The sequence below is a fragment of the Penicillium bovifimosum genome (assembly GCF_028826915.1).
Source record: "Penicillium bovifimosum strain IBT 22155 chromosome Unknown utg000008l_segment0_segment0, whole genome shotgun sequence".
Taxonomy (NCBI): Eukaryota; Fungi; Ascomycota; class Eurotiomycetes; order Eurotiales; family Aspergillaceae; genus Penicillium; species Penicillium bovifimosum.
The window spans coordinates 1,020,452-1,044,034 of NW_026622717.1; the positions used below are offsets into that span (position 1 = coordinate 1,020,452).

General features: G+C 51.3%; 9 protein-coding genes across 9 annotated transcripts; 3 read left to right on the forward strand and 6 right to left on the reverse strand.

Annotated features, from left to right (window-relative positions):
• Positions 1 to 840: 840 nt before the first annotated feature.
• On the reverse strand, positions 841 to 5,390 carry N7515_010068 (sister chromatid cohesion factor PDS5; the record flags this gene model as incomplete). The annotated part of the gene is made up of 2 exons (XM_056670811.1): positions 841 to 4,980; positions 5,055 to 5,390. The coding sequence occupies 2 exons, from the start codon at positions 5,388 to 5,390 to the stop codon at positions 841 to 843; spliced, it is 4,476 nt and encodes a 1,491-aa protein (XP_056517184.1).
• Positions 5,391 to 6,422: 1,032 nt separating this feature from the next.
• N7515_010069 (uncharacterized protein) lies at positions 6,423 to 7,049 on the reverse strand (the record flags this gene model as incomplete). The annotated part of the gene is made up of 1 exon (XM_056670812.1): positions 6,423 to 7,049. One exon carries the CDS (start codon positions 7,047 to 7,049, stop codon positions 6,423 to 6,425), a length of 627 nt encoding a protein of 208 aa, XP_056517185.1.
• Positions 7,050 to 8,065: 1,016 nt separating this feature from the next.
• cdc48 (AAA family ATPase CDC48) lies at positions 8,066 to 10,817 on the reverse strand (the record flags this gene model as incomplete). The annotated part of the gene is made up of 6 exons (XM_056670813.1): positions 8,066 to 8,652; positions 8,709 to 10,200; positions 10,266 to 10,515; positions 10,575 to 10,630; positions 10,688 to 10,715; positions 10,768 to 10,817. The coding sequence occupies 6 exons, from the start codon at positions 10,815 to 10,817 to the stop codon at positions 8,066 to 8,068; spliced, it is 2,463 nt and encodes an 820-aa protein (XP_056517186.1).
• Positions 10,818 to 11,898: 1,081 nt separating this feature from the next.
• Positions 11,899 to 13,134, forward strand: N7515_010071 (uncharacterized protein; the record flags this gene model as incomplete). The annotated part of the gene is made up of 1 exon (XM_056670814.1): positions 11,899 to 13,134. The coding sequence occupies one exon, from the start codon at positions 11,899 to 11,901 to the stop codon at positions 13,132 to 13,134; it is 1,236 nt and encodes a 411-aa protein (XP_056517187.1).
• Positions 13,135 to 14,936: 1,802 nt separating this feature from the next.
• N7515_010072 (uncharacterized protein) lies at positions 14,937 to 15,932 on the forward strand (the record flags this gene model as incomplete). Its single annotated transcript, XM_056670815.1, has 2 exons — positions 14,937 to 15,067; positions 15,155 to 15,932. The coding sequence occupies 2 exons, from the start codon at positions 14,937 to 14,939 to the stop codon at positions 15,930 to 15,932; spliced, it is 909 nt and encodes a 302-aa protein (XP_056517188.1).
• Positions 15,933 to 17,136: 1,204 nt separating this feature from the next.
• N7515_010073 (uncharacterized protein) lies at positions 17,137 to 17,727 on the reverse strand (the record flags this gene model as incomplete). Its single annotated transcript, XM_056670816.1, has 1 exon — positions 17,137 to 17,727. One exon carries the CDS (start codon positions 17,725 to 17,727, stop codon positions 17,137 to 17,139), a length of 591 nt encoding a protein of 196 aa, XP_056517189.1.
• Positions 17,728 to 18,088: 361 nt separating this feature from the next.
• N7515_010074 (uncharacterized protein) lies at positions 18,089 to 18,610 on the reverse strand (the record flags this gene model as incomplete). Its single annotated transcript, XM_056670817.1, has 3 exons — positions 18,089 to 18,217; positions 18,261 to 18,466; positions 18,523 to 18,610. The coding sequence occupies 3 exons, from the start codon at positions 18,608 to 18,610 to the stop codon at positions 18,089 to 18,091; spliced, it is 423 nt and encodes a 140-aa protein (XP_056517190.1).
• A 1,697-nt stretch (positions 18,611 to 20,307) lies between these two features.
• N7515_010075 (Mpv17/PMP22 family protein) lies at positions 20,308 to 21,232 on the forward strand (the record flags this gene model as incomplete). Its single annotated transcript, XM_056670818.1, has 4 exons — positions 20,308 to 20,436; positions 20,516 to 20,791; positions 20,857 to 21,123; positions 21,182 to 21,232. The coding sequence occupies 4 exons, from the start codon at positions 20,308 to 20,310 to the stop codon at positions 21,230 to 21,232; spliced, it is 723 nt and encodes a 240-aa protein (XP_056517191.1).
• A 535-nt stretch (positions 21,233 to 21,767) lies between these two features.
• Positions 21,768 to 23,211, reverse strand: N7515_010076 (defective in cullin neddylation 1 family protein; the record flags this gene model as incomplete). Its single annotated transcript, XM_056670819.1, has 5 exons — positions 21,768 to 22,221; positions 22,288 to 22,462; positions 22,519 to 22,592; positions 22,986 to 23,029; positions 23,128 to 23,211. The coding sequence occupies 5 exons, from the start codon at positions 23,209 to 23,211 to the stop codon at positions 21,768 to 21,770; spliced, it is 831 nt and encodes a 276-aa protein (XP_056517192.1).
• Positions 23,212 to 23,583: the final 372 nt, after the last annotated feature.

Consider the following 23,583-nt stretch of genomic DNA (forward strand, 5'->3'; position numbering starts at 1 on the left):
TCTCGGTGCGATGGTTCCTGCATCGTGTTTCTGTTTTTCTTGCTTTGTATGTGTAATAGCAGTTTGAGTGTGGACTTCTAGTACATATTACTTTATTTCTATGGGAATGTCTCAAATCTCGTTGGCCTAATGAATCTAGGTATTCTAGCATATCCTAACGATATCGAGTCTGTAGTGCACATGAAGATCCAAGGACTACCAGGCTACATACTATGTAGTTAGGTATTTCTACCAGACCTCCACGACACTTTCCTTTCTTTCGGTTGCTGCTTTAAAGGATGAGTCGGGTCGGGTGATATGCTCCAGTCTGAGGAAACTGCGGGATCAATACGCAACTAGTTAGACTGCAACAGGTTAATTGAACTTTGATTGCTTGATTGATTGATAGGTACCTAGTCAATACCAAACAGCACAAGTCCAATATTGACAGCTACAGGACGCTTAAGAGGACAGTTAGAGAAACTACGTGACCATACAAAAATCAAAAGACAATTCACCTCTTTTACGGCTCAAAGCAAGAATTTCAATAGACATTCGTGTCGGATCACACAGATTCGACGTAAACAGAGAAAGATAAAGCAAATGGGGGTATATCTCGGACCATCATTGAAACTGCATGGAAACAGGGGACACAATGGATGGGGATATGAATGGACAAGGGAATGGAGAAATCATAGTAGGGATAACATGGGAATCACGATATGGTAAAGATATGAATATCGAATATCGAATATCAGAGAATGGTCCGGTAATTGTCACGTTCTCATGAGTAAATGATCATTTGATTGGGTGGTTCGCTCATACGAGACGAGCTACGGGAAAGGAAACACGATAGCAGAGCTATCCACGGCGGGAGGAGCGTCGGGAAGGGAGGCTGGTTGTCGCTGGCTTCTTGGCCTCGGGCTTCTTCGTCTCGGCCTTTGGGGTAGTCTTTGGAATGGCAACCTGGAAATTGCGCTTCTTAGCAGGAGGCGGCGTGAGCTCCTTTTCGCTTTGATTTGACTCTCCATCCTGCTCATCATCATCACCCTCTTCCTGTTCTTCTTCGTTCTCGTTCTCTTCCTCCACATCTGCGACATCGCCTTGTGCTTCAGTTTGCTCCCACTCGGCCATCTCCATGTCAGCATCATCACTGTCATTGTCTATATAGCTGACTTCCTGCTTGGCGGTGCCTCGGACACTGCGCCTGCGAGATGACGCCGGCGTGGCTTCCGCTTCTCCAGCACCTCCATCCGAAGACCAGCCGTCATCGTTCGTGGATTTACGCTTTGGCTTGACAGCGCCGACGGATGTGGACTTGCGGGCTGGACGGGAAGACTTCTCCTTGCGTGGCTTCTTCGCTGCGGCGGGTTTGCCGTTAGTCTCGAGGGAGGGCTTTCGCTTCTTGCTTGACCCGCTCTGCGAAGCGTGTGTGGAGCTACTCCTTGGCTTCATTGCGTTTCGGACGACGCGGTCCAGCAGGTCATCCAGTTCATCGGGGAGGAAGTTTTTGTCGGCGACGTCTTGAGCTTCGCGGTGGCTGCTCATGGAGTTGAAGAGGGAGCTGGGAACGCCCATCTTTCCTGGGTAGGTTTGCAAGATGTTGGTTGCACCAGCTGCACCGCCGAACTTGTGTTGTTGAGAGTAGATGTCTGCGAAACGGCGAATGGTTGCTTGCGCCAGGTCAGACAGAGTGTGGAGGCGGGTGGAGATCTCGTCGGTTTTGGTGATGCCGTCGCGGAATTGCTTGACGCGCTGTGCGACATGGTAGATCAATGACATGTTGTGTTCATTGGCAATTGCGGAAAGGTAGAAAAGTATGTATTGGGAGAAATCGGTCAGGTCGCCCAGTTTTGTTGCCTCGTCCAAATCCTCGGACGGGTAATCAGGGTGGTAAGCAAGCAAAGATAGAAGACGTGAGAAGATCAGCTCCATGACCATGGTCTGTTCTGTGCGTTTTCCACTGGCCTGCGCCTGTTGGGCGAAATATGCCGCTCGGGACCGTAGCCATGTGAGTGTGCTCTCCTTCAGGCTGTGAACAGGCTCGAAGGCAAGTAGACAAGGTACGATGTACCATCGGTGGCTGAGATGTGACCTTTGCACAAGCTTCTTCTTCAGATGGTTGACGAATCCACTCCGCACCTGCAGAATTGGATCTTGGGCAACCAAAGCGATTTTGTTGAAATCAGCTGGCGTCAACAGACCGTCACAGACAGTGCTGGAAGCACAGAGCTTAAGCAAGGACTTAGCAGCGAGGAGACGAAGGCGCGGCTTCTGGCTGGCAGGAGTATCTTTCTTCTTGGAGATCTCGCCTTCCCCAACCACTAGTTTGTTCAATGTTTCATAAACGGGCTGTGCATGGGCACGGAAGTCAGCCTCGTCATCGGCTCCGTCCTTAGCCCGAAGGCGGTTAACTATGATTTTCAATGCCCATTCTTTGGCCTTTGTCTCGTCGTCCACGGTCTCCGACCAAGTGTATTCAGAGTCTGGTTCGGGGTTGCGATTGGTGAGCAGGATTTCATTGATGGCAATCGAAATGATAGCATCGCTTTCGTCATCTGCTTGTCTCGGCGCGAGAAGGTTTAATTGGGACAATGAAGCCAGGCGAGTGAGGAACCGATTAGACCCGAATTTCCAGTCCTTAACGCAGCTGCGCACTAGATCTTTTGCATACATCTCTTTCCGCTCAGCTGTGGCCATGAGAATCGACACAGCATGTTTAGCAGCATGTGGCGATGAGCTGTAAAGGGCGTAATTGGATAGAGCCTGGTAGAACTTGCGCTCTTTGGGGAGCTTAGCAGGGAGCTTCTTAGCAAAACCAGCACACGCCTTCAAAATGTCTTCAGCACCGGTGTCTTCGGTCGAAGAGGCCTTGGGGGCTTGAGCCTCGAGATCTTTGCACATCTCTTGAACCTGTGCCTCCAGGACCTCCGGGTTCTGAGATGATATTTGCTTCAACATCTCCTGAGCAGCATTAGCCAACCCGTTCTCATCTGTGCGAGACAGGCTCATAATCGCGGGAATGTGGCTCCGGTTGAAGATCAAAGAACCACAGCGGTAGACAAGTGGTGTCAATGTCTCCAGAAGGGGAGAGTTGTTTGCAGTCTGAATACGTCGCTGAAGTTCCTTCGTGGCCTTAACAACGGTGCGGTAATCACTGACAGCAGCCATGGTGAAGCGAACTAGCTGATAGCTTCGTCGATCGTGCACCTTGGCGAACTTCCACAGATCTGCCGATGCGCGCGCGGCATCTGGGAATGTTTTTGATAGTGAGTCAATGATCTTGGACAGTTTCGTCTTGACCTGTTCCTCGTCTTTGTCAACAACGCCACCATTGTACTTTTCACAAGCCTCCAGATAGAGCGTCACGGCCGACCTCATTGACAGTTGACGAGCCAGCATAACGAAGAAGACTCGTCTAGCCTTTTCATCCAGCCCTCGGAGTAAGGTGAGAATCCGGCGGACACGGATCTTCTCGACATCCGTCTCTTGCTCCGGCTCAGACACTTGGCTCTCCTTCTGCTTTTGTGATTGACTCGAGCCGCCCCGAGAAAGCTTTGGCTTGATGGGGGGATAAGAGAGCGGCAGAAGTGTCTCAAACAGAACACGATCAATAAGAACATGGATCTCTTGGTCATTGGTGTAGAAAGCATCGAATATTTTAGAAGGCGCGTCTTTGAGAAGGGACACAACGGGCTCGGTATTTTGCTCGATGTCACCGGCGGCGACTGCCCACACACGAGCTAAGATCTTCATGGCATGTTCACGTACTTGAGGCTTGCGATCCTTCACTCGCTCGGCAAGAATACCAAGGACGGAGTCGGGTGATGAACATCCACCGTCTAAACATAGCTTGTGGATAATTTGAGACAACCCAAACTGCCCAACAGTATCCACTGCAGCCACACGGACCTTCTCATCAACGTCGCGGAGCATCGAGGCCAGGTGTCGGACAAGACTGTGTTCTTCGTTCTCGTGTAGGCCTGAGCCTCCGGCTGAAGTTAGAAGGATTCGTCCAACAACGGTGACCCAAGCAGCACGGACTGATGGAGTCTTGTCAAGACGACGGCTGAGGAAAGCCTCATAGGCGGAATTGTGCACTTGGGAGAAAGGTTTGGGGGACACCGGAGTCAACAAAACATTTGGCTGGGGAATCGTCTTGTCGTAGTCCACTAGCGACACTGGTGGGTATGTCGTTGGGTCCATGGGAGGAGGGGGTGGGGGGCCAGCAACACCGATCCCGGCTGCAAGATCTCCGATAGTCTGGGTAGCCAGCAAGCGCAATGCGACTGATTCTGCAGACAATTCTGCTTCGATCTGCGGAACGACGTTCTGTAGGACCTCTGGACAAGCACGCCAAAGCTCTCGGATCAAACGATGCGCCTTGCTCAACTCTTTGATATCTTCACCCTCCTCATCGGAGTCATCGAGATTGGGTTTCCGGTTATGCTTCCCATTCGTTTGGCCGGCCGGCACAGACGCATCGATGATGACATTGTTGAAGTACTGGCTGATGTGACTAGTCATTCGTTCCGGACATGCCTGGCAGATAGTCTTGGCCATGTTGTAGGCAGCCGGGTAGTCTTTCAAAAGAAGTGTGTCCTGCTTAGCGTCGAGCGGCGCATCTGGTCGCTTGCCTTTCTTGTTTATGTCGATCACTCGCGGATCGACTCGGAGAAATTGGGCGACGATGATGTCCACCACCTCGGGCGCCAGAACGAGCGATTCATCGATCACGGTGACGAGTACTCGAGTCATGTCGAACTCGACATTCTTAGCAACCTCCTCGCCGGTGGATGCTTTGGAAGACCCCGAAATGATGTCGAAACAGTTTGTGAACAATGGGATGATGAGAGAATCGGGGTGATCAAGGTCGACCATCAAAACCACACTCTTCACCTCGGCGAGGGATCCCAGGACGTAGATATGCTGTGCATTGTATGCGTTGGATGGATCGGCCAGCGCGGGGATGATTGAGGACACGATGCATGTGAAAATATCCTAAATTCGTCTGTCAGCCCATGGTTCAATCTTATAGATCTATTATGTATCCCAGGTATCTTCAATATCCGTACCTTTAGCTGATTGCGCGTAAAAGGCGCGTCCGGTGCACACAGTCGCAAGACGTCCACAATGCAGCATGTAGCCCACGCTCGGACACCCTTATCCTTATGGGCAAGCAGGTTCCCACTGGCGAGTTCCTGAGAGACCTTCCGGAGCGATTCCTTATCGATTTCCTCCTGGTCGAGTTTGCGAAGTTCCTGCGCGAGAGTTTGGAGACGTTCGAGGAGATCCGCGATGGGGATGGCGGAGCGCCCCACGCGCCACGAGAGCGGTTGGTTGAAGGACAAGCTGCAAAGCCCCGAGTCTTCTTCCACCTCGGGAGGACCTGGGCGGGAGCGCGAAGGCATCGTGGATGGTCGCAGTTCTCACATGGACCGAGAAGGTGGAGAGTTCAAACGCGGGAGTTTGGGTGGGGATTGACCGCCCAGGACGCGTCGCACGGGACCGCGTCCTGCCCTACAAAGTCGGTGCTACAGATGTCATACGTTTCAGCCGAGTTTTGTGAGAAACGAGAGATATTTAAGTGGCAGATCTTTTGAAATGATTTCAATGATATGGTATTCAGCAGTAAGTACTCGCTCACGACTACTCGGGATATAATTCCTACTTCTTGCGCTGACTTCTTTCAAAACGATAGCATCCGTGGAGTGTCTTTGGACTTTGAGATGGGTCACGGTCCGTAGCCAAACGTGAAACCCCAAACAGTTTCTAGAAGCATAATACTGCAAGTACATTTCTTTATTCTTAGTATATGAAACACTTCCCGACATATATAATACACTGAATGGGAATGTGACCCAAACTGCTCTGGAAGACTCAGTCATTGTGACAGGCCCACCGTTTTCGATAGCTAAGTCTCCTGCATGATGATTGAATAGGCCTTCTTCTCCCAAAGCCGACTCTTGACTTCCAATATTGCGAAGATAATTTCCTTGGTAAACTTGTGCTTCAACACTCCGTCGTTTGGGCGCTGAACTGGCCCAAGTTGAACTGGGCTGAGAATTTCACGCAGTTCAGAACCCACTCCAAGTCGCATGGAAACATGTGAAGCAACTAAGAAAGCAGTGTATAGCTGCAGCATTTGGAACCACTCCGTCCTCTGCGTCTGGCAGCAAGTGGAGAGGCTGGTCAAATCGGGCCGTCAATATAACATGATCCTCAAAAGGATCATATAGATACCCCACACAACATCTTCTTCGAGACCCGGCATGCCTTGCGGGCCTTTGTCTCTATAACGCGTCCAACCATAAGGAGGAGCCACCGAGGCTCAACCGGCTTGGACGAGCAGGCAGAGATGGAGGAAGACGCTATTGATTCCTCGTACGTTGGCGCACGCCCACAAAACGGAAACAGAGCACGTGCTCCGCAGAAAGGTGATTTTACCCAATCCCCTTAAACGCAATCGGCTTATTTGGCACAATGGGCACCTGGAGGGATCTCGCCAACGCCGCATCGATCAATGTCATAACACATCCAGAATCCAAACAGACTGTGATAGCTGAGTGAGGGTCCTGGATTGCGACCAGAGCGGATGCGTACTTCCAGGACCGAAATGCTAGTGGTAAATCTCGATCATGGCCTTTCCTGTCAGATTCAACAATTGGAACATTAGCCTGCGTCTGGGCGAAATTTGCCACCGTTTCTTGATCTGGGGCGGCCGCCGCTGAGACCTTGCAGTCAAGTAGATGCTGATGGAGCTTATTGTTGGAAGTAAAACCTTCGCCACAACGTAAACAAGTCGTAATCCAATCTGCCGGCACACAGGTTTGAGCAACGGTCTCAGTGGTTTCAATGGCCTCCGGGTCTTCAGCAACGTCATCGGACTGAGTGTGCTGTGAATCGGAGAACTGAGCCATGTATGCATCACATTCTGCATGATATCTGTTCCATTCCTCGTTCACTTCTTCCTCAGGTATATCCGCGCAGTATGCGTGTTGAGTAGCCAGCTTCCGTGGTTGGTATTGTACTGGCGGTCCCGTATATCCTTTTGGCGGCCAGGCCTCCATCTGGTGGACTTCGAGTATCCTGTGAAGAGTGATATCAGCACCTATTTACATTCATTTGAAGAGAGCTGCATATTACCAATTCTAGGTTGGTACGACCTGAGACAGTGCCTCTGAGATACGACATGATCACGGGAGGAACCTATCCAGTCCAAGGCCAGGGCCTCTTCGTAGTAGAACTGCATTGTCGCCATCATGCCATGTTCTTGGTTGTAGCCTTCGGTAGTTGTTGGAAGGCTTTGAGGGTGTCGATGTGTGAGTGGATGGTACATCGGCGATGTTGGTCAAAGGATATTAACTTTATATTGAGGGACGGTAGGTATACTCGAGATGGATTGGAAGTAGGTATATAGGTGTGAGGAAAGGATGATGAAAGATGGAGATAGATGAAGAAGTAAGAGAAAGGAGAGGAAGAAATGAATGCAGCAGGCTCAATATATGGACCATTGAGCAGACCTCCGATCCCTCCGTTTACCAAAACGCAGGTGCGATCCCGCGTACCTTCCCTATGGGTGACCATTCAAACCTAGATTCACCACCACGACCGAAGCGCTGTCGGAGACGGTGCAAACAACGTCAAAAGTATAGAAATGAGTACCATGTAACATGTTGCATGGAATGCTGCAATGCATCTACGGCCCCACGGTACAGGAACTTCCATTTGTAGGACCATTTCTCCAATACAGTGAGAAGCACAACCATCTGACTTACGCAGATGATAACTTAGTGTTTTGTCTGGACCATGAACATGCATGCAATCTTAAGCGAAGACCTACGATATGAAATACTCTACTTGAAACCCGATAAACATGAAGATTCTCCACCTGTATTGGCTATTATGGCACATTGTATGTGGGCAAAAACAGGAAGAAAGAATTCGAAAACCCTATGAAGCCCAGCATCAGGCCCGCATTTCCACCCAAACATCTATGTATAAGCGGAATCCGAGCGTGAAAACCAAGGCATGGCTAAAGCCAAGGGGCAAAACTAAGTCATATCACCTCGAAGCAAAGAAGCGTTTAATCGTAGAGGCTGTCATCATTGCCGGCTTCGCCGAAGGTATCATTCTCTTGCACCTCGCCTGATGACGGGAAGCGGAAGAAGCTGCCACCTCCAGTGTTCTTCAAGCTCTGGGCGAAGGCTTCGTAGCGGCGAATCTCGACGTCGCTGACGGAGCGGCGGGCAGACTTCATAGCCTCCTCGAAGTGAGCACGGGTAAGCTCAGGTACGGGGTCCTCGAAGTCCTCTTCCTCGTCCTCCATCTTGATGTCTTCACCGGCAGCCTCACGCTCCTTTTGGCGGTCGATGTCGTGGGAGATGGCCTGCTTGATGGCCAGCTTGACCGCACGCTGTGTCACGAAGCCAAGATCGGCACCGGAGAAACCGTGGGTCTTGCTTGCAATGAAGGCAATGTCGACGTCGCCGGCGACAGGAGTCTTGCGAAGCTGGGCCTTGAGGATACCCTCACGGGAAGCCTGGTCAGGCAGGGGAACGTAGACCAGAGTGTCAAGACGACCGGGACGGACCAGGGCGGCGTCAAGCTGCTCGGGACGGTTGGTAGCACCAATGACAAAGACATTCTTCTTGGAGGTCATACCGTCCATTTCTGTTGGGTTGTTAGTGTTATACAAAGAGTAAGAATCAGTTAGGGCGAAAACTTACCAGTAAGGAGCTGGTTGACAACACGGTCGGAGGCACCACCGGCATCACCGACGGATCCACCACGAGACTTGGCGATGGAATCCAGTTCATCAAGGAAGACAACGCAAGGAGCGGCAGCGCGGGCCTTGTCGAAGATGTCACGGATGTTGCTCTCTGACTCACCGAACCACATGCTCAGCAGCTCAGGGCCCTTGACGGAGATGAAGTTGGCGGCGCACTCGTTGGCAACAGCCTTGGCCAACATGGTCTTACCAGTACCAGGAGGACCGTAGAACAGCACACCACGAGAAGGCGAGAGACCGAACTTCTGGAACATCTCGGGGTGATCGACGGGGTATTGGACACTCTCGATAAGCTCGCGCTTGACCTCCTCGAGGCCACCAATGTCGTCCCAACGGACGTTGGGAACCTCGACCACAGCAACCTCGCGGAGGGCGGACGGGTTGGAGACACCCAGGGCGTAACGGAAGTTCTCCATGGTGACACCGAGAGCCTCGAGAACCTCAGCATCGATGGTATCTTCATCGAGATCAATGAGATCCATCTTCTCACGAATCTGTTGCATAGCAGCCTCGGAGCAAAGCGAGGCAAGATCAGAGCCGACATAACCGTGGGTCTCAGCGGCAATAGTCTCAAGGTCGACATCCTCACCAAGCTTCATGTTCTTGGTGTGGATCTGCATGATCTCGAGACGACCAGTTGGGTCGGGAATACCAATGTCGACCTCACGATCGAAACGACCGAAACGACGGAGGGCGGGATCAATGGAGTTGGGGCGGTTGGTAGCAGCCATGACCACAACGTTGGAACGAGCCTTCATACCGTCCATGAGAGTGAGCAGCTGGGAAACAACACGGCGCTCGACCTCGCCGTTGGTCTTCTCACGCTTGGGGGCGATGGAATCAATCTCATCAATGAAGATAATGGCGGGAGAGTTCTTCTCAGCTTCCTCAAAGGCCTTGCGCAGGTTCGACTCGGATTCACCAGCCATCTTTGACATGATCTCGGGACCGTTGATCAGGAAGAAGAAAGCACCAGTCTCGTTGGCAACGGCACGAGCCATCAGGGTCTTACCAGTACCGGGAGGACCGTACATGAGAATGCCACGAGGCGGCTTGATACCAATAGACTTGAATAGCTGGGGATGACGAAGGGGCAGTTCGACCAATTCACGGATCTGAGCCATCTGCTTGCGACACCCACCAATGTCATCGTAACCAACTTCGTTGAGGTTGCCCTCCTCATCCTCTCGTTGGATGGGCTCACCCTCGCAGTGAATAATTGTGTCCTGGGCAACAATGCCGTACTCAGGAGGGTCGACCTCCACAACCTTAAATTCGATTTGTCGCATACCACCTCGTACTGTGAAGAGATCACCCTGGCGGACTGGTCGGTAGGCCTCGCGGAAGTAGGGCGCAAGATAGACATCGAAAAGAGAGCCAGTCAGACCCTCAATGGTGTCGGCGATGGGAAGAACAGCAATGCGCTTGGCCTAGGTCGCGAATATATAATTAGCCAATGAATCGACGGAAAGGTGCTGGGAGCTGTTCCACTTACATATTTGATATCAGGGCACGGGTGTACAGTGATCATGTCGCCGTGCTTGACACGAAGGTTGTGACGCACAACACGGTTGATGCGGGCGCTTCCGTCATCGAGATCGTCATCGGCCAGGACGATCAGCACGGTGTCCTTACGCTTCTTGCCCTTCACAAGAACTGTGTCGCCACGGAACAGCTGGAGAGTCTCCATGGTGTTGTTCGAGAGGGCGATCACCGAGTTATCATCGTTGACGGCATCGGTCACACTGCATGAAAACTGTCAGCTGGTCTCTATCGAAGCAGATATCTCTTATCAGTTACTGACATCAAGGAGTTGGGCTTCTTCTTCTTTTTCAAGATAGCGGTGGAGGTATCAAGCTCCTACATTTCTCGTCAGTTCCGTGGTAATACCTAAGCTGTTCTGCAACCTGTTCTTACCTCCTTCTTCTCGGCGCCCGAGGCGTCCCTGGAGTCCGGTTAGCATGGCTAAGAAGTAAGTGGAATCCAAGACAACGTACCGGAGGTTGACCCTCTTCTTGTCGTGTGTGTGATCCGGTTCGGAAGACATGGTCGCTTTATCTGAGGTCGTGACGTGGATGGAAGCAAGCTTGAATGAACAAAGGTGTCCAGATGCCTAGAAACAGGCGGATTGAGGCCCGGGTTTGAAACAGAGCAATGAGTGAGTATATGTAGGTTAGGAGCAAGCCGACGGATCAGAAACAAGGAGTGAATCTGACGACGGTGGAGATGGAGATGGGTAACAGGAATGATGATGTTGAGCTTCCAACCTTAGCCCTGGAGCAAAGTGATGATGACTTAAGCTCGGCGCTTATGTCATGCGTTGTCCGCCACAACGAAGCGAATGGAACTCAGTCGATGTGGAGCCTTAGTGCCTGGGGCGACGGAAACGACGACCTCCATGCCATGTATTGCCCAGTGATCTATGTAACTACGCAATACGGAGTAGTTTTCATTTATGTGTGGTTTGTTCAGATCACATATTCATTAATATAGGCAACTAGCAAGCAACTCTTTCAGGTTTCATCCTCCCGAGGTCCACTCTATCCTCATAATCACAGTACGTAGTCAGTATCTATCCGACCTTTCAACAGTTCAGCAGAGTTAGACGAAGGTTTCTATCACGTTAACTAGTACAAATCAATGTAATCGAATTGTAGAGATGTAGAGAATGAAGCCTATACAGGTGAATACTGCATGGGCACGCTTCCGAGCTGCATAGGTCAGCCAAAGTTAACGCAAGTCCTTTTCGAGCATCTTCATCTCGGCCGATCTCAAGATGTGTGTGTCTCTTGGTTCAATTCCGATGAATGGCAGATCCCCCGAGTTCTGGTTGTACCATATGTAGCTATAGGTGAATGATGAACCATTGATCTAGCGGCTTGTATTGACCAAGACCCTTGTCGTCGGCGTTCATAGACGTCGTCGCCATTCATAGACGGTCGTCGCCGTTCATGACGGTTGAGTCGACGATGACGATAATGGCCCCGCCGACATTTTTGCCGCATTGGTGTGAACGCCCTGCTGCGGCCAGGTGTTGTAAGTTCTTCTCAAGCTCACTCTAGCTCTGGCACGTAAACGCAACCTTCAAAGAACATACCTCGAAACACTCACCCTCGTTATCCCATCCCATGGGCATCATGGAATCCAATTCAAGCCTCCCCGACGATTTCACGCAAGCCCTTACCAACACACTCACGGAGAAAGAGATCGATGATCTCCTCGATCAGCACGGCACCTCCCCCTGCTTCGTCACTGGTCAGCTTATGCTGCCAACAGCCCTCAAGTATTACCTCAATATCGACCAGAATGTCAACATCTCGAAGCGCATGGTACAAGCAACTCTGTTCGGTCATAAGCTCTTTGTAAGAGACGATGAACATGCGCCCATCCTGTGTCAATCCTCCGCTGTCAATCAGGCCATCGGCATGTTGGTTTTCGGTTTGACCAACGATCAACAAAAGGCATTGTATGACTTCGAGCGTGGTACGCAGCAGCTTTCGAGTGTACAAGTACAAATTAATCAAAGGGAGCAGGACACTGATGTGAATGTCAAGCGAATGATCCAAGCAAACGTTCTCACTTCAGATGCTGCCACATCGGAGGGATCCCTCAATGAACTCGTGACTCCCATGTGGAATCCATCTGATTTTATCAGAAGCCAGCGTTATGGTCACATGGTGAGCTCACAGGAATTTGCAGCTTTGTCAACAGTGGGGCAACCACTCCCACTGCAAGGTTCCTCAGAAGTGACAGAAGCTTCTCCTCCTCCCGTCATTTCTTCCTTCCCGCACCCATCGAGCCAGAGCAGTTCAACTGCTCTGGATCACTCGACTGGGAATGCAACCGAGCCAGACCTTCAAGAGACGGCGGAAGCTTCTCCCCCTTCCGCCCTTTCGTCTCTTCCTCGCCCCTCGAGCCTGGACATTTCAACTGCTTCAGATGACTCCAACGTGGGAGGTCCGTTGGGCCGTGTCCAGGCACGTGTCGAGATGCCGCAAGATGCCTCGGCGAGGCGTGACAACCAGCCGGCCGATAACCAGCCGCGAAACTCCTGGCATCGACAGGAGAATCGAGAAGCTAGATGGCGCCGAGGTCCACACCGAGTCATCCGCCTTGGTCAAGCTTTTCTCCGACGCCTATCTCGTAGGGCTCGGGTGCGGCAAGCCTCACCTCGCAGTGGGCGTGAAGTGAGAGTAATCTCACTTTCGAGATCTGAAACCCTCACAGGTGAGGGAGATCTGAGCGGATCGACCCTCATTGGGGGCGTCACTCCTCTGAGCGGATCGACCCTCATTGGGGACGTCACTCCTCTGAGCGGATCGACCCTCATCGGGGGCGTTACTCCCGACTCTGGCTCTTCGTGAGTCAGAGTCGGAATGTGTTAGAGTCAAGTGTCGAGTAGGTGGGTGGGGAACAATCAATAATCACCGTGGCTTCCATGGCACCCATGTGTACGTGTTCGTCTCTGTTCTGCGCGCCACTTACAAGACAAGCCGCGAGGCGGCGAGACCGCGGGTCCTTCGACAAAAACACTCATTGAGAACGAAGTGGACGATCTCCGTCGCCTAGCCAGGGATTCACCCTTGAGCACCTACCGGCGTCAGTTGCTCAACCCGGCAAACATGTTTGAAGCGGTCATCGCCACCGAATGCACAACCTAGCCACCGAAGCCGTTCAGTCCCACCGAATCTGCCACGCCCACCGATTCGCCATCCTTGGACCCCGATCAGCCACCAGCCAAGCCACTGGCGCCTTCCAAGCTTGGGTCCTACTTTCACAACAATCATACTGGGCCGTTCAACAAAGCCGGGCGGTTGCCGACTTGGCAGATCATGTTCGAAAACAAGTCCATCGGCCGGCTGCTTATGTATGGAGTACACATCGACGATCCCGCCTCTGTCTCCTATACTCAACTCGGTCTTGTGAGACGTGAGCGAATATAACGATATCCAGATCAAGCGCTCGCTTGATTGATCGTCTCTATTGACACGACTCTCATCCCTCTCGGGCCAAGGGCCAATAGACGGCCCTGAGCTCTGGCGGCCTGGACTTGAGCGACTCACTTGACCCAGACACATGACGCAAGCATACGGCGGCCTTGCCCTGATCTCTACTCAGAGCGGGGGGTGTGAGGAGGCCATTGTTGGAGGCAGACATACCCCGTCGACTTGAAGACTGCAGTAGGTGTCATCAATAGTTGTGCTAGCTCGGAAAGGCCAACAATGCTTGCGAGTCTCCTTGTCCCATCTCCTTCGTCAGAACCCCACTGTACCACGCGGTCTTTGGGTTTTGTGGAGTAGTCTGAGGCCTACAGAACATCCTCCTCTTGTACCTAAGCTTTCGGAAGGTTAAAGGACAGAACGACACGGGAATGTTGCCGCAGAGAGTAGCGAGGTTGGAGGAGTTGGTACAGGGAAGGGAGACAGAATACATCCGAATGACCCGTCCCCCCGCCCAAACAGATGCGAGTCAAGTCTTCAGGTGTTTTCCGTTTATAGAATCAAGCATTTTGTTGCCAATATTGAAAGATATTACTGTGTACTTCAATTTATGTCCAAATGCACGGAGTACTTGCAAGATTTTGTACTCGTTGCCGTTGGTCGGCATGGCATCCATCAATTACCTCCGCTGCAAGGAGCTTCTGTGCCAGCTCTCTGCGCAATAAGCGCATGGCAAGGATGACCGATGCATCTTACGCTTATGCAGAGAGAAAATAGACCGTAGACGTGGGATTTAGGCGATTGAATGAGGTTCATGAAGCAAATGAGGACGTTGGTAGACATTGTGAGATGCGCGGCACGTGAGACTCGCGAGTGGGTACTCCGCATGTGACAAGCACGGATAGTGCCTATGAATGAACTAATCCCCTGATGCTATTCCAGCAGAGACCATAACACCATGAACAATAATCAATATGTATATCGTAATAAAATAGTATGGCATAAGCAAATAGTATTAAACAGGATAGAAACAGCTGTGAACGCGGAGATGCCCGAATATCTAAGAGACCCTAGAGACGGCGGGCGGCGGGGGTAGCGCCGGAGATTAGATCGCCCTTGGAACTTCGAACCTTAAGTTCCGAGCCTCGGTAGCTTCCGTTCGCGCGCTTCTTCTAACGTCCCTTTTATTTTCCTCGCCCAAAGGTTCCCTATACACATCATACACTATGTCAGACCTTGGGAAGCCCCCAGGAGCATCTGCCGATGCAGAGAAAGTTCCCAGAGGGAGCGCATGCCCAAAGCAACAACTGTTAACCGCCCTAAAAACAACTGATGTCACAATCCGCCGCCTAAATCTGTAAGCACCACCCCTTGAGGCCATGACATACTCGCCATGAGCGCAGCAATAGACACCGGTAAAGGATGTTGCTAATAATCTCGGCAGCTTACTATCCGAGGCAAACGGACAAGAGCGCGCACTAGCGACCATCCAATATGTCGCCTCAATGCTGCACCACCTGACAGCTTCAGCCCCCTGGATAGCATTTCAGGCACGGATGGGTATTCTCGCGCGACTAAGAGGTGGTACATCGATCAAAAGCCCCACTACCGCGTCATCGGCTTCAAAATTCAAGGCCCTTTCCTCACTTGCGTCGGAGACGAGATATACCTTGCGGCTGTTCGGGTTGCTCCCGTTATGGATTTGGGGGGCTGAAACGCTCAAATCCCCACCGGCTGACCCCGTTCTGCATGCCCTGACTGTTCTGCAGGTCATCTCGAACGTGTTCTACCAGGTCCTCGAGAACGTGGCGTACCTTTCTGCCAAGGGGATTGTCTCGAAGCGGTTCGTGGACAAATACGGAGGGCGCGCCAAGTTGGATATCTGGAGTACCCGTGGATGGTTTGGACATATTTTCTTCCAGTTCTTCGTGCTCTGGCGCCAGCGTGTGCTGCGTAAACGGCGACTGGCTGCGCAGCGTGTGGCTGCTGGCACGGTTGAGAACAAGGAAACCAAAGCTGAGGACAGCGAGGCTACGCGCTTGGAGGTCCGGGCTTGGAAGAAGAGTCTGGTCAATAATACCTTCTGGGCTCCCTTGTGTTTGCACTGGTGTGTTGAGGAAGGCCTCGGTATTCCCGATAGCATGGTCGGGCTTATCAGCTTCGGTGCTGGGGCTTGGAGTTTGCACGACTTGTGGGCTGCTACTTCAACGGTTAAAGCATAGACTTTGGGTGCTCATTGTTCACATTCTTTTGACCCCTTTGTTTTTCTTGTACAAATTTGATCTTATTGGCCATAGTGGACTGATACAGACAAACCAACCGCCCTATCTTCTTCGGGTTCACCCCGACAAAACAACCACGCAGGCATTAGCGGTATTTGACTAGTGAGATAGGGTCAATGTATGGAGCTGTAGGCACAGGCTCCGGTGTAGTACTGGCTTTCGCAGGCGCACAGCCTCAGCAGATCTTCGGCCGGCTTGGAATCCTCACACTGTGTACAGATGGGAACTACAATGCTTGCATCGCGACGCAGACAACGGCAACGACAGCCATCAAGACCATAATCGTCTCCTTCATCGTAGCCTGTGCCTCCAGCAAGACTGAGCAACAGCCTGCAGGGTCATTGTGAGGAATTGGAGAGCCAGTTGCTTATGATGAGTAAATCCACAAACAAAGATAGACATTGGAAACGTTCTGGAGGTTTCAATGATTATGATGGTATTATTCATGGATTAACGACATTCAAGAGTTGGCAGATATTACATAGTAGCTGTGACAAGGAAGCATTTTCGAAAAAGGGTTTCCGATTACCTATTCTAATGACAACAAGACTGGAGAAAGGAAGAAAGAAGAAGAAAAGGAAAATAACATAGAGAAGAAAAGAAAACCAACCATGAGCGTCTCCTCAGATGGCCTGCTCTGCTCTCCCTGAGTCCCTCCTCTGGTCCACGTCCCAGTCCATGTGAACTGACGTGCGCAGTTTGTCGAGCTTCTCTTGACAGCTTGGGCAAGTGAGCGTGAACAGAGGCATCCGAGTCTTACAGGCCTCGCACATGGGATCCATGGCAGAATTCCTTCTTCCAGACGCCAGGGTGGCGGCACTTAGTGTGAAGCTTGAAGCTACTCCTCTGACAGGTCAGGACGCGTGTTCACCTCATACTTGCACTTGAGGCAAGCCTTCTGAAGGCTCCAGGCGGGTGTTTTGTCCGAATTCGGGATCACAAATCTGTTGCGTTGGACCCCAATCGGTTTCAGAATTGATTCCATGTCACCATGTCATTCTCCACACCAATTTCGTCGTTTTCCCACCGGATCAACATGCCAATCTTTCGCACATGAAACTTGCTCCGTACGGAAGCCACTTTCTTCAGCGCTGCTTCAAGGTCAAGAAGCTTTCTGGCACGCCCCCTTCCACTTGACTATTCATCACAGTCCACCAGGAGATTGGGAAGTGGAAGTCGGAGGGGTGGATGAGGGCTCGTTGAGACAACGTAGCCGGTGTTGAGATTCTTCCTCGCTTGTGAGGGAGTGCTTCATGGCAATGGATGTTAGAAATGCCATAAGCGCGGCATTTATAGTTTGTTCATCCAGCGGCTTCCTCGACCCCGTCGTTGTCGTACTCGACGCTATGGTTGTAACGATCCGATATTGCTCATGGGCTGCGATATCGAATATGCCGCTCCCCCAGGCGTCGGGGTTCAACTGCTGGGGATCGTACTTGGGAATCTGGCTCCCACTTTCAACTTGTTCCAGGTATTTAGCAAATGGCTCAAACTTTCCCAGCCATCGCCTCGCGGTTTTGAAACGGCCATTCAAGCCAAACTTGCTTCGCATCTCGGCGTCCAGTTGCTCTTCGAAGGACCATAATACCCGTAACAAAAGATACTCCTCCTCGCTGATATTAGAGCCCGAGCCCCATTGGTCTCGTTGGTTGGGATGTATTGTGTTTCCGGACAGACTGACTGCATTTGCCCACGATTCCGTTGTCTTTGGGACTTCGGTAAAGATCGGAGGCATCTTGTATGATTGGAAAGACAATAAGTGGAAAAAGCGTCACAAGAGCGGGTACAATGGTGCTTCCTCCCACTGTACCACCCCGGTGGTTTTGATTCTTGTTTCGGTCGGTGGATCGATTCTGCGGGAGCAGGACCAGATCTCAGGAGTGAGAATTTCCACTTCACTTTCACTGTAAGGTAATGCTTGCCCCTGCGAATTGAAGGTGGGGAGAGAACAGTCCTTCCATCTGGGACAGTGACTAGGTCAAGAGGCATCGAGTTCTCCGGACTCTCCGGTAGCTCCACAACCTATATATTCAACATGTCTCTATTCATACCAGTCGATATTAGTGTCGGAAAACCTTCTGTTGGCATTCTGTATTCTACTCACCTTCATGTTTGTCAGGGTAGAGGACATCCACCAGTTCCTCGTTGCCTCTTGAGTATGTTGGGCTGAAACGGACGATGCGGGGGAGGTCGGTTCTAGGTTCGGGTGGCACTGTGCCAAGAGGCTATCAATGTTGAGGTGGCATAGATAGGACCATCTCAGCTTACGAAGAAAACCTTCTGGCTTGGCACTTCGTAAGTAGGTTCAAGGTAGGTGGGCGAGGGCCAGTGGAGACATCGAGGCGTGATCTTGATGGCCCATCCCATCAACAGATCATCCTGGAATCCACTTCGAGCATAGCAGCTGGCAGTCGGCCGGCTCCTTGTCACGCCTCGCCGAGTCATCTCCGAGTGCGCGTATGACTCTATAATATCTGGGATCGTCCCAGAGCCACTGGAAGCCAGGGCCGCATGTTGCTCCTCCACTGACGCATGGTTGCGAAAGGGTCGAAACGAAGGTCCCGCATATTCTGGTCATGAGGCGGGACCGAGTGGAACAGGGTCGTTTGCTGGCCCATGATGGAGTATAGAGTCGAAAAGGGCTGAAGCAGAGCCATCGTATGCTTGCGTCATGTGTCGGGGTCGAGTCCAGGCCCCAAATGGACAAGGTGAACAAGGCCGTTCCATTATTGGCCCTTGACCAGAGAGGGATGAGTGGTGTGTCGATAGTCGATGGAGAGGACCGTTGACGAGGAGCTCTCTACCCACGCATGTTTTGGTTGTGAGTTGCTGATCAGGTCATCGAAGAGGGGAGAAGAGAGTGTGGAAGGCCACAGGTTTTCCCTTGACCTTGAAATAGTATAGATTCGAGAAAGGTAGAGATAGGAGAGGCGTAATCTTTGGATATGTGGAGGAGAGAAGAGTTGGAAGACGAGAGAGGGTCGAACCAGCAGGTATTTATAGGTGAGAGACAAGGAACCCAAATAGTAGCACATAGCAAACCTGGTTCACCATGTGACATGAAATATGACTTGGTACTGGTCTCATCACGAGTGCTGATTCACATGACAACTGCGATTCGCATAGACTGATCAATGGTACAGTGCGTATTACTGGGGATAATACCTCACAGCATAACGACCAAAGGTAGATACATGGAACACCTACTGTGTCGTTGGCCTCGCGAAGATCCACCCAACACGGTCATCCTAGGTTCCAACGACCGATGTATGCGATCAGCCTATACGGCAGAAGCTCTTATGGTGACCGAAGAAATATCATTACCTTCAAAGATCTGGCTGTCGACATACCAGCTGTTCCAAATACAGACGCATTGTATTGCGTAGAGTGAGAATATCCAATAGGATGCTGGGCATATTTCAAAAGTTTGAGAGTGTATGCTCGATCCTCATTCATATAACTTGAATTCCCCACAATAAAGAGGTTTGGCGTTACTATGTCACGTCAACGGGCATACGAAGAGAGTCTAGAGAGTAAAGACTCTAGACATCAGTATGATCGATTCTTTGCTAGGCGAGTAGGCATATTGGCATGATTCCATCAAGCCCCGGGAAAATTGCGCCTTTGCCGTGATGGCTGAGATATGGAATCGGTCTTCTGTATTCAATTGGTTATCTTCCAGATGTCTCGTCTCCGGCTGCCGCTGCAGTTTGCGAGTCCCGTGACCTGCGAAGAAAGAAGCATCGCAGCAACGAACAATCAAATATTCACTTGACACTTCCATAGTGACCTTGACCCAAGTAGATCCTAATCTAAATGAAATGAGAACGTTGAGGTAAAAGGAAAATCCAAAATGAAATTAAAAACGGTGTCGGGGGTTTCCGATGAGCTCCGCCGATGGAGAATGGATCTCGCCGGTCCATCTGCCGACTCGCCCATCGCTCTTATATCCGTTGTCCCCAGTTACTGCTATTTTCTTAACCGATGGATTCATTTTCATGGGTTGACTTATTCCTACTGTCCAATATTTGAATATCAAAATTTCCAACCCCCAGAGATATTGTAAACAAAAAGATGTGAGTAATCGTTGCCTCGGCTGTTAATCTCCCCCAGATCTAGCCCAGCCACCCTCGGGCCCCCAACTTCATAAACAAACAAGGGAACTTCCCCCCCCCGGTCTCCTCACCCCCATCGTTTTCCCACTCCACTTCCGACCTTATCATCATATTAATCCATTGTTCGTCAGTTGGTTCGGAGATATCTTCTTGAACCCCGATCCAACCCCTTCCTTCAACCCCATATTCCTACCAACACAATGTCCGTCAAATTCCAAGAAGAAACGGTTCGCACTGCCGTCACGGCCGCGGGCGGCAAGTCCGAAGACCTCGCACACCGTGTCGGTGAGCGATTGACCGGCGGAAGGACAGCGGCCGGATATCTCCAGGTATGCAGCGGCGCTCCCCCGTATCCAATAATAAGAAAATTAAGAAAGGCGGCAACTAATCCGGGGAATGGATCGTCAGGCCTACCTCCTCCAGCTCCAGAAGAACCCGCTGCGCACGAAGATGCTCACCTCCGGTGTGCTCTCCGGCCTGCAGGAACTGTTGGCTTCATGGATCGCTCACGATGTCGGCAAGCACGGCCACTACTTCAGCTCGCGCATCCCCAAGATGTCGCTGTACGGCATGTTCATCAGCGCGCCCCTCGGCCACGTCCTCATCGGCATTCTCCAGAAGATCTTCGCCGGCCGCACATCTCTGAAGGCTAAGATCTTGCAGATTCTCGTCAGCAATTTGATTGTACGTGTTGTCGACATTACCCCCGTGTGTCGTGCGAAATCGCTAATTTCCATCTTTCTCCGCAGGTCTCCCCCATCCAGAACAGTGTTTATCTCAGCTCTATGGCCGTTATCGCTGGTGCGCGCACCATCCACCAGGTCCGCGCTACCGTTAAGGCTGGATTCATGCCCGTCATGAAGGTCAGCTGGGTCACTTCGCCCCTGGCTTTGGCTTTCGCTCAGAAGTTCCTGCCCGAACACACATGGGTGCCGTTCTTCAACATTATCGCGTTCTTCATCGGAACTTACGTCAACACCCACACCAAGAAGAAGCGTCTGGAAGCTCTCCGCAAGGTATGTGTATAATATTTCTGTGGAATCGCTGAGATTTGATTGCTAATGGCTTTGGCAGCGGTACGACCAGCGCCGCGACCCCGGCTACGAGAAGCGCGACTACCCTTAGATAGGATGAGTCCGCAGTTGATTGCAAACAAACCCGGGAAGATGCATCGTCTTTTGTCTATCGCCTCTTTCCCTGCTTGATTGCAGTAGATGATTAATCTTTTTTTCCTTTGTTCATTATTGTCTAGTGTTGATCTACCATGTACACACCCATCGTGTATTTTGACATGTCCCCAGATATCTTACCCCTGATGTTATTACTCAATATTATGATGAATGGCTTTATATCCATGGATGTCTGTTTGAGTCCGATTGCTGCTCTTGCATAACAGTGGCACATGTAATTTCCTCTCTGATATCAGGAACCAGTATCATTACACTCCGATTAGGTATCGACTACGTGCACTCCTAGATATCTAGACCAGATGAAATTGGAATAAACTAAATTCAATTGGGAAGAACTCCATGGCTACATGGCAGAGCGCATGTAGATACCTAAGAAAATCAAGTGGACAACCAGTCCACAAAGCCAGGCCGTGAGCCGGCCGACATGGAGTGAAAACACTCTCATATCAAAATAACCCGGAGGGAGTCCTTTACTCGACCTCCATATCCTGCTCCTGCCCCTTACCCATCTTCGGCTCGTGCCTTTCATCCTGAACCCAACCGACGAAGTCATCCAGGGCACCAGGCCAAGCACCATCAGGATTGTACCAGTGCATATCCTCATCCTCGAGAGTCTTGCGCATGAAGACCTCAACCTGCTCCCACAGGTCCTTGGTAACGGGCTTGCTGCCGAAATCTTCGAGGTACTGGATCCACCAGTCCAGCCACGGGGTAGTCTTGGTGTTCCAAGCCAGACCGCCGCGCTCAGCAGTGAAGAAGAGACGCCACTGCTCGACGGCGATGTCAAATTGCAGGTGACGCTGACCTTGCATGCGGGAGACCGTGAAGGCGTAACGGTAGACCTTCCGGAAGAGCTGGGGATCCTTAGGGATGCGGGTACGGACCTTCTTGACCCACTCCTGCATCAGGGGGATAGTGTCGCAGCTGTGTGGGTGTTAGTTTGTTAGCTCGGATTGAGAATGGATCTTTGAGCTGTAAGAGTTATCATACCCGGCATTGATCCATCCAAGCACAAAGCCATCACGGGTGATTTCGCCGATCGAGGGGCACTTGAGTTGCTCGGAGACGGCCAGACAGGCGACCTCGTCCAGCTCCACATTGATGTCACGTAGGAAGTCTATGGCGCGAGTGATACCGATGGTATCCGGACTCTCGACCGGGTCGTCTAAGGGTGGGTTAGTGATTCGGCGTAGAATAGACGTGTCAAAGACGTGTACATACCGCGGTAGCTTTCGAAAAGGATGGTAATTGGCGAGGTATACACATGTTGTGTGCTCTTGGCAGCGGCCAGGTAACTGTCAAGAGGCAAGGTCAGCCTATGCGTATCTCAAACATGCTTCATGTATGGGAACGACAAAGCGGGATGGATAAGTATGTGCAGTCATGGAAATGGGGTGACAGTACAGGTCTTCTTCCTCCCTCCGCACCTCCCGCGGCATTCGCGGGCCAGTGAACTTTATCCGCACCATGGTCACAGCAGATACAACATGATGAGATTTCAAACTGCAGTAAGGGTGATTGAAGGAGGCGGAGAGATGACGAGGAAGAAAATATGATGCTGGACCAGAAACCCGTCTCTTATACTGGTGCCGTCACAAACAACACGCTCACTCCGGAAGGAGTGAGCGCCATATGAAGGCCCGAGGAAAGATCGTGGGAATTTCAAACCAAAAGCAGCGGGTACTCACTCAACAATCGCTTGTTCCAACTTCCATCCACTTGCTTTAAGGAACTATACTCAATGTTAGACACGTGACCAGGCCAGAGCACCCCCATTCGAACGGACTGCAACACAACGCGATATGTCCGGAAACCGGTTCAAAGACATACCTTGGGGGCCACGGTGTCCTTGGTCCTGGTGACCTCAATGAATTCAGCAATTAGCTTCTTCTGGGCAGCTGTGTACGGCGCCATGGTGATGATGGTGGGGGTCGGCGATATTCTCAGACTGCTGTGAAGGGAAGAAGTACAGCAGCGAGGGTCGCCGAGCCACGAAGAGCTATATATTTGGTCGCACGTGACAAGGTCTCGTGCTGTGCTGGTCTTCGATTAATCTCGAAGATAGTCCAAGACTCCAGGATGAGGCTTCCTGAGATATCATCCCGCGTCTTTGCAGTTGCCCCAAATCCGAGATGATGGCATCCGCTGACTCATCATATCTCCGATGCCCGGTGGAGATCGTCGAGAACTAGTATCTACTATACCGACGATGTACAATTATTTGGTTGTTATCAACTGTCTGTCCCATGAAATACGATCCTGGGGACTAGATCGTTGATACCTACT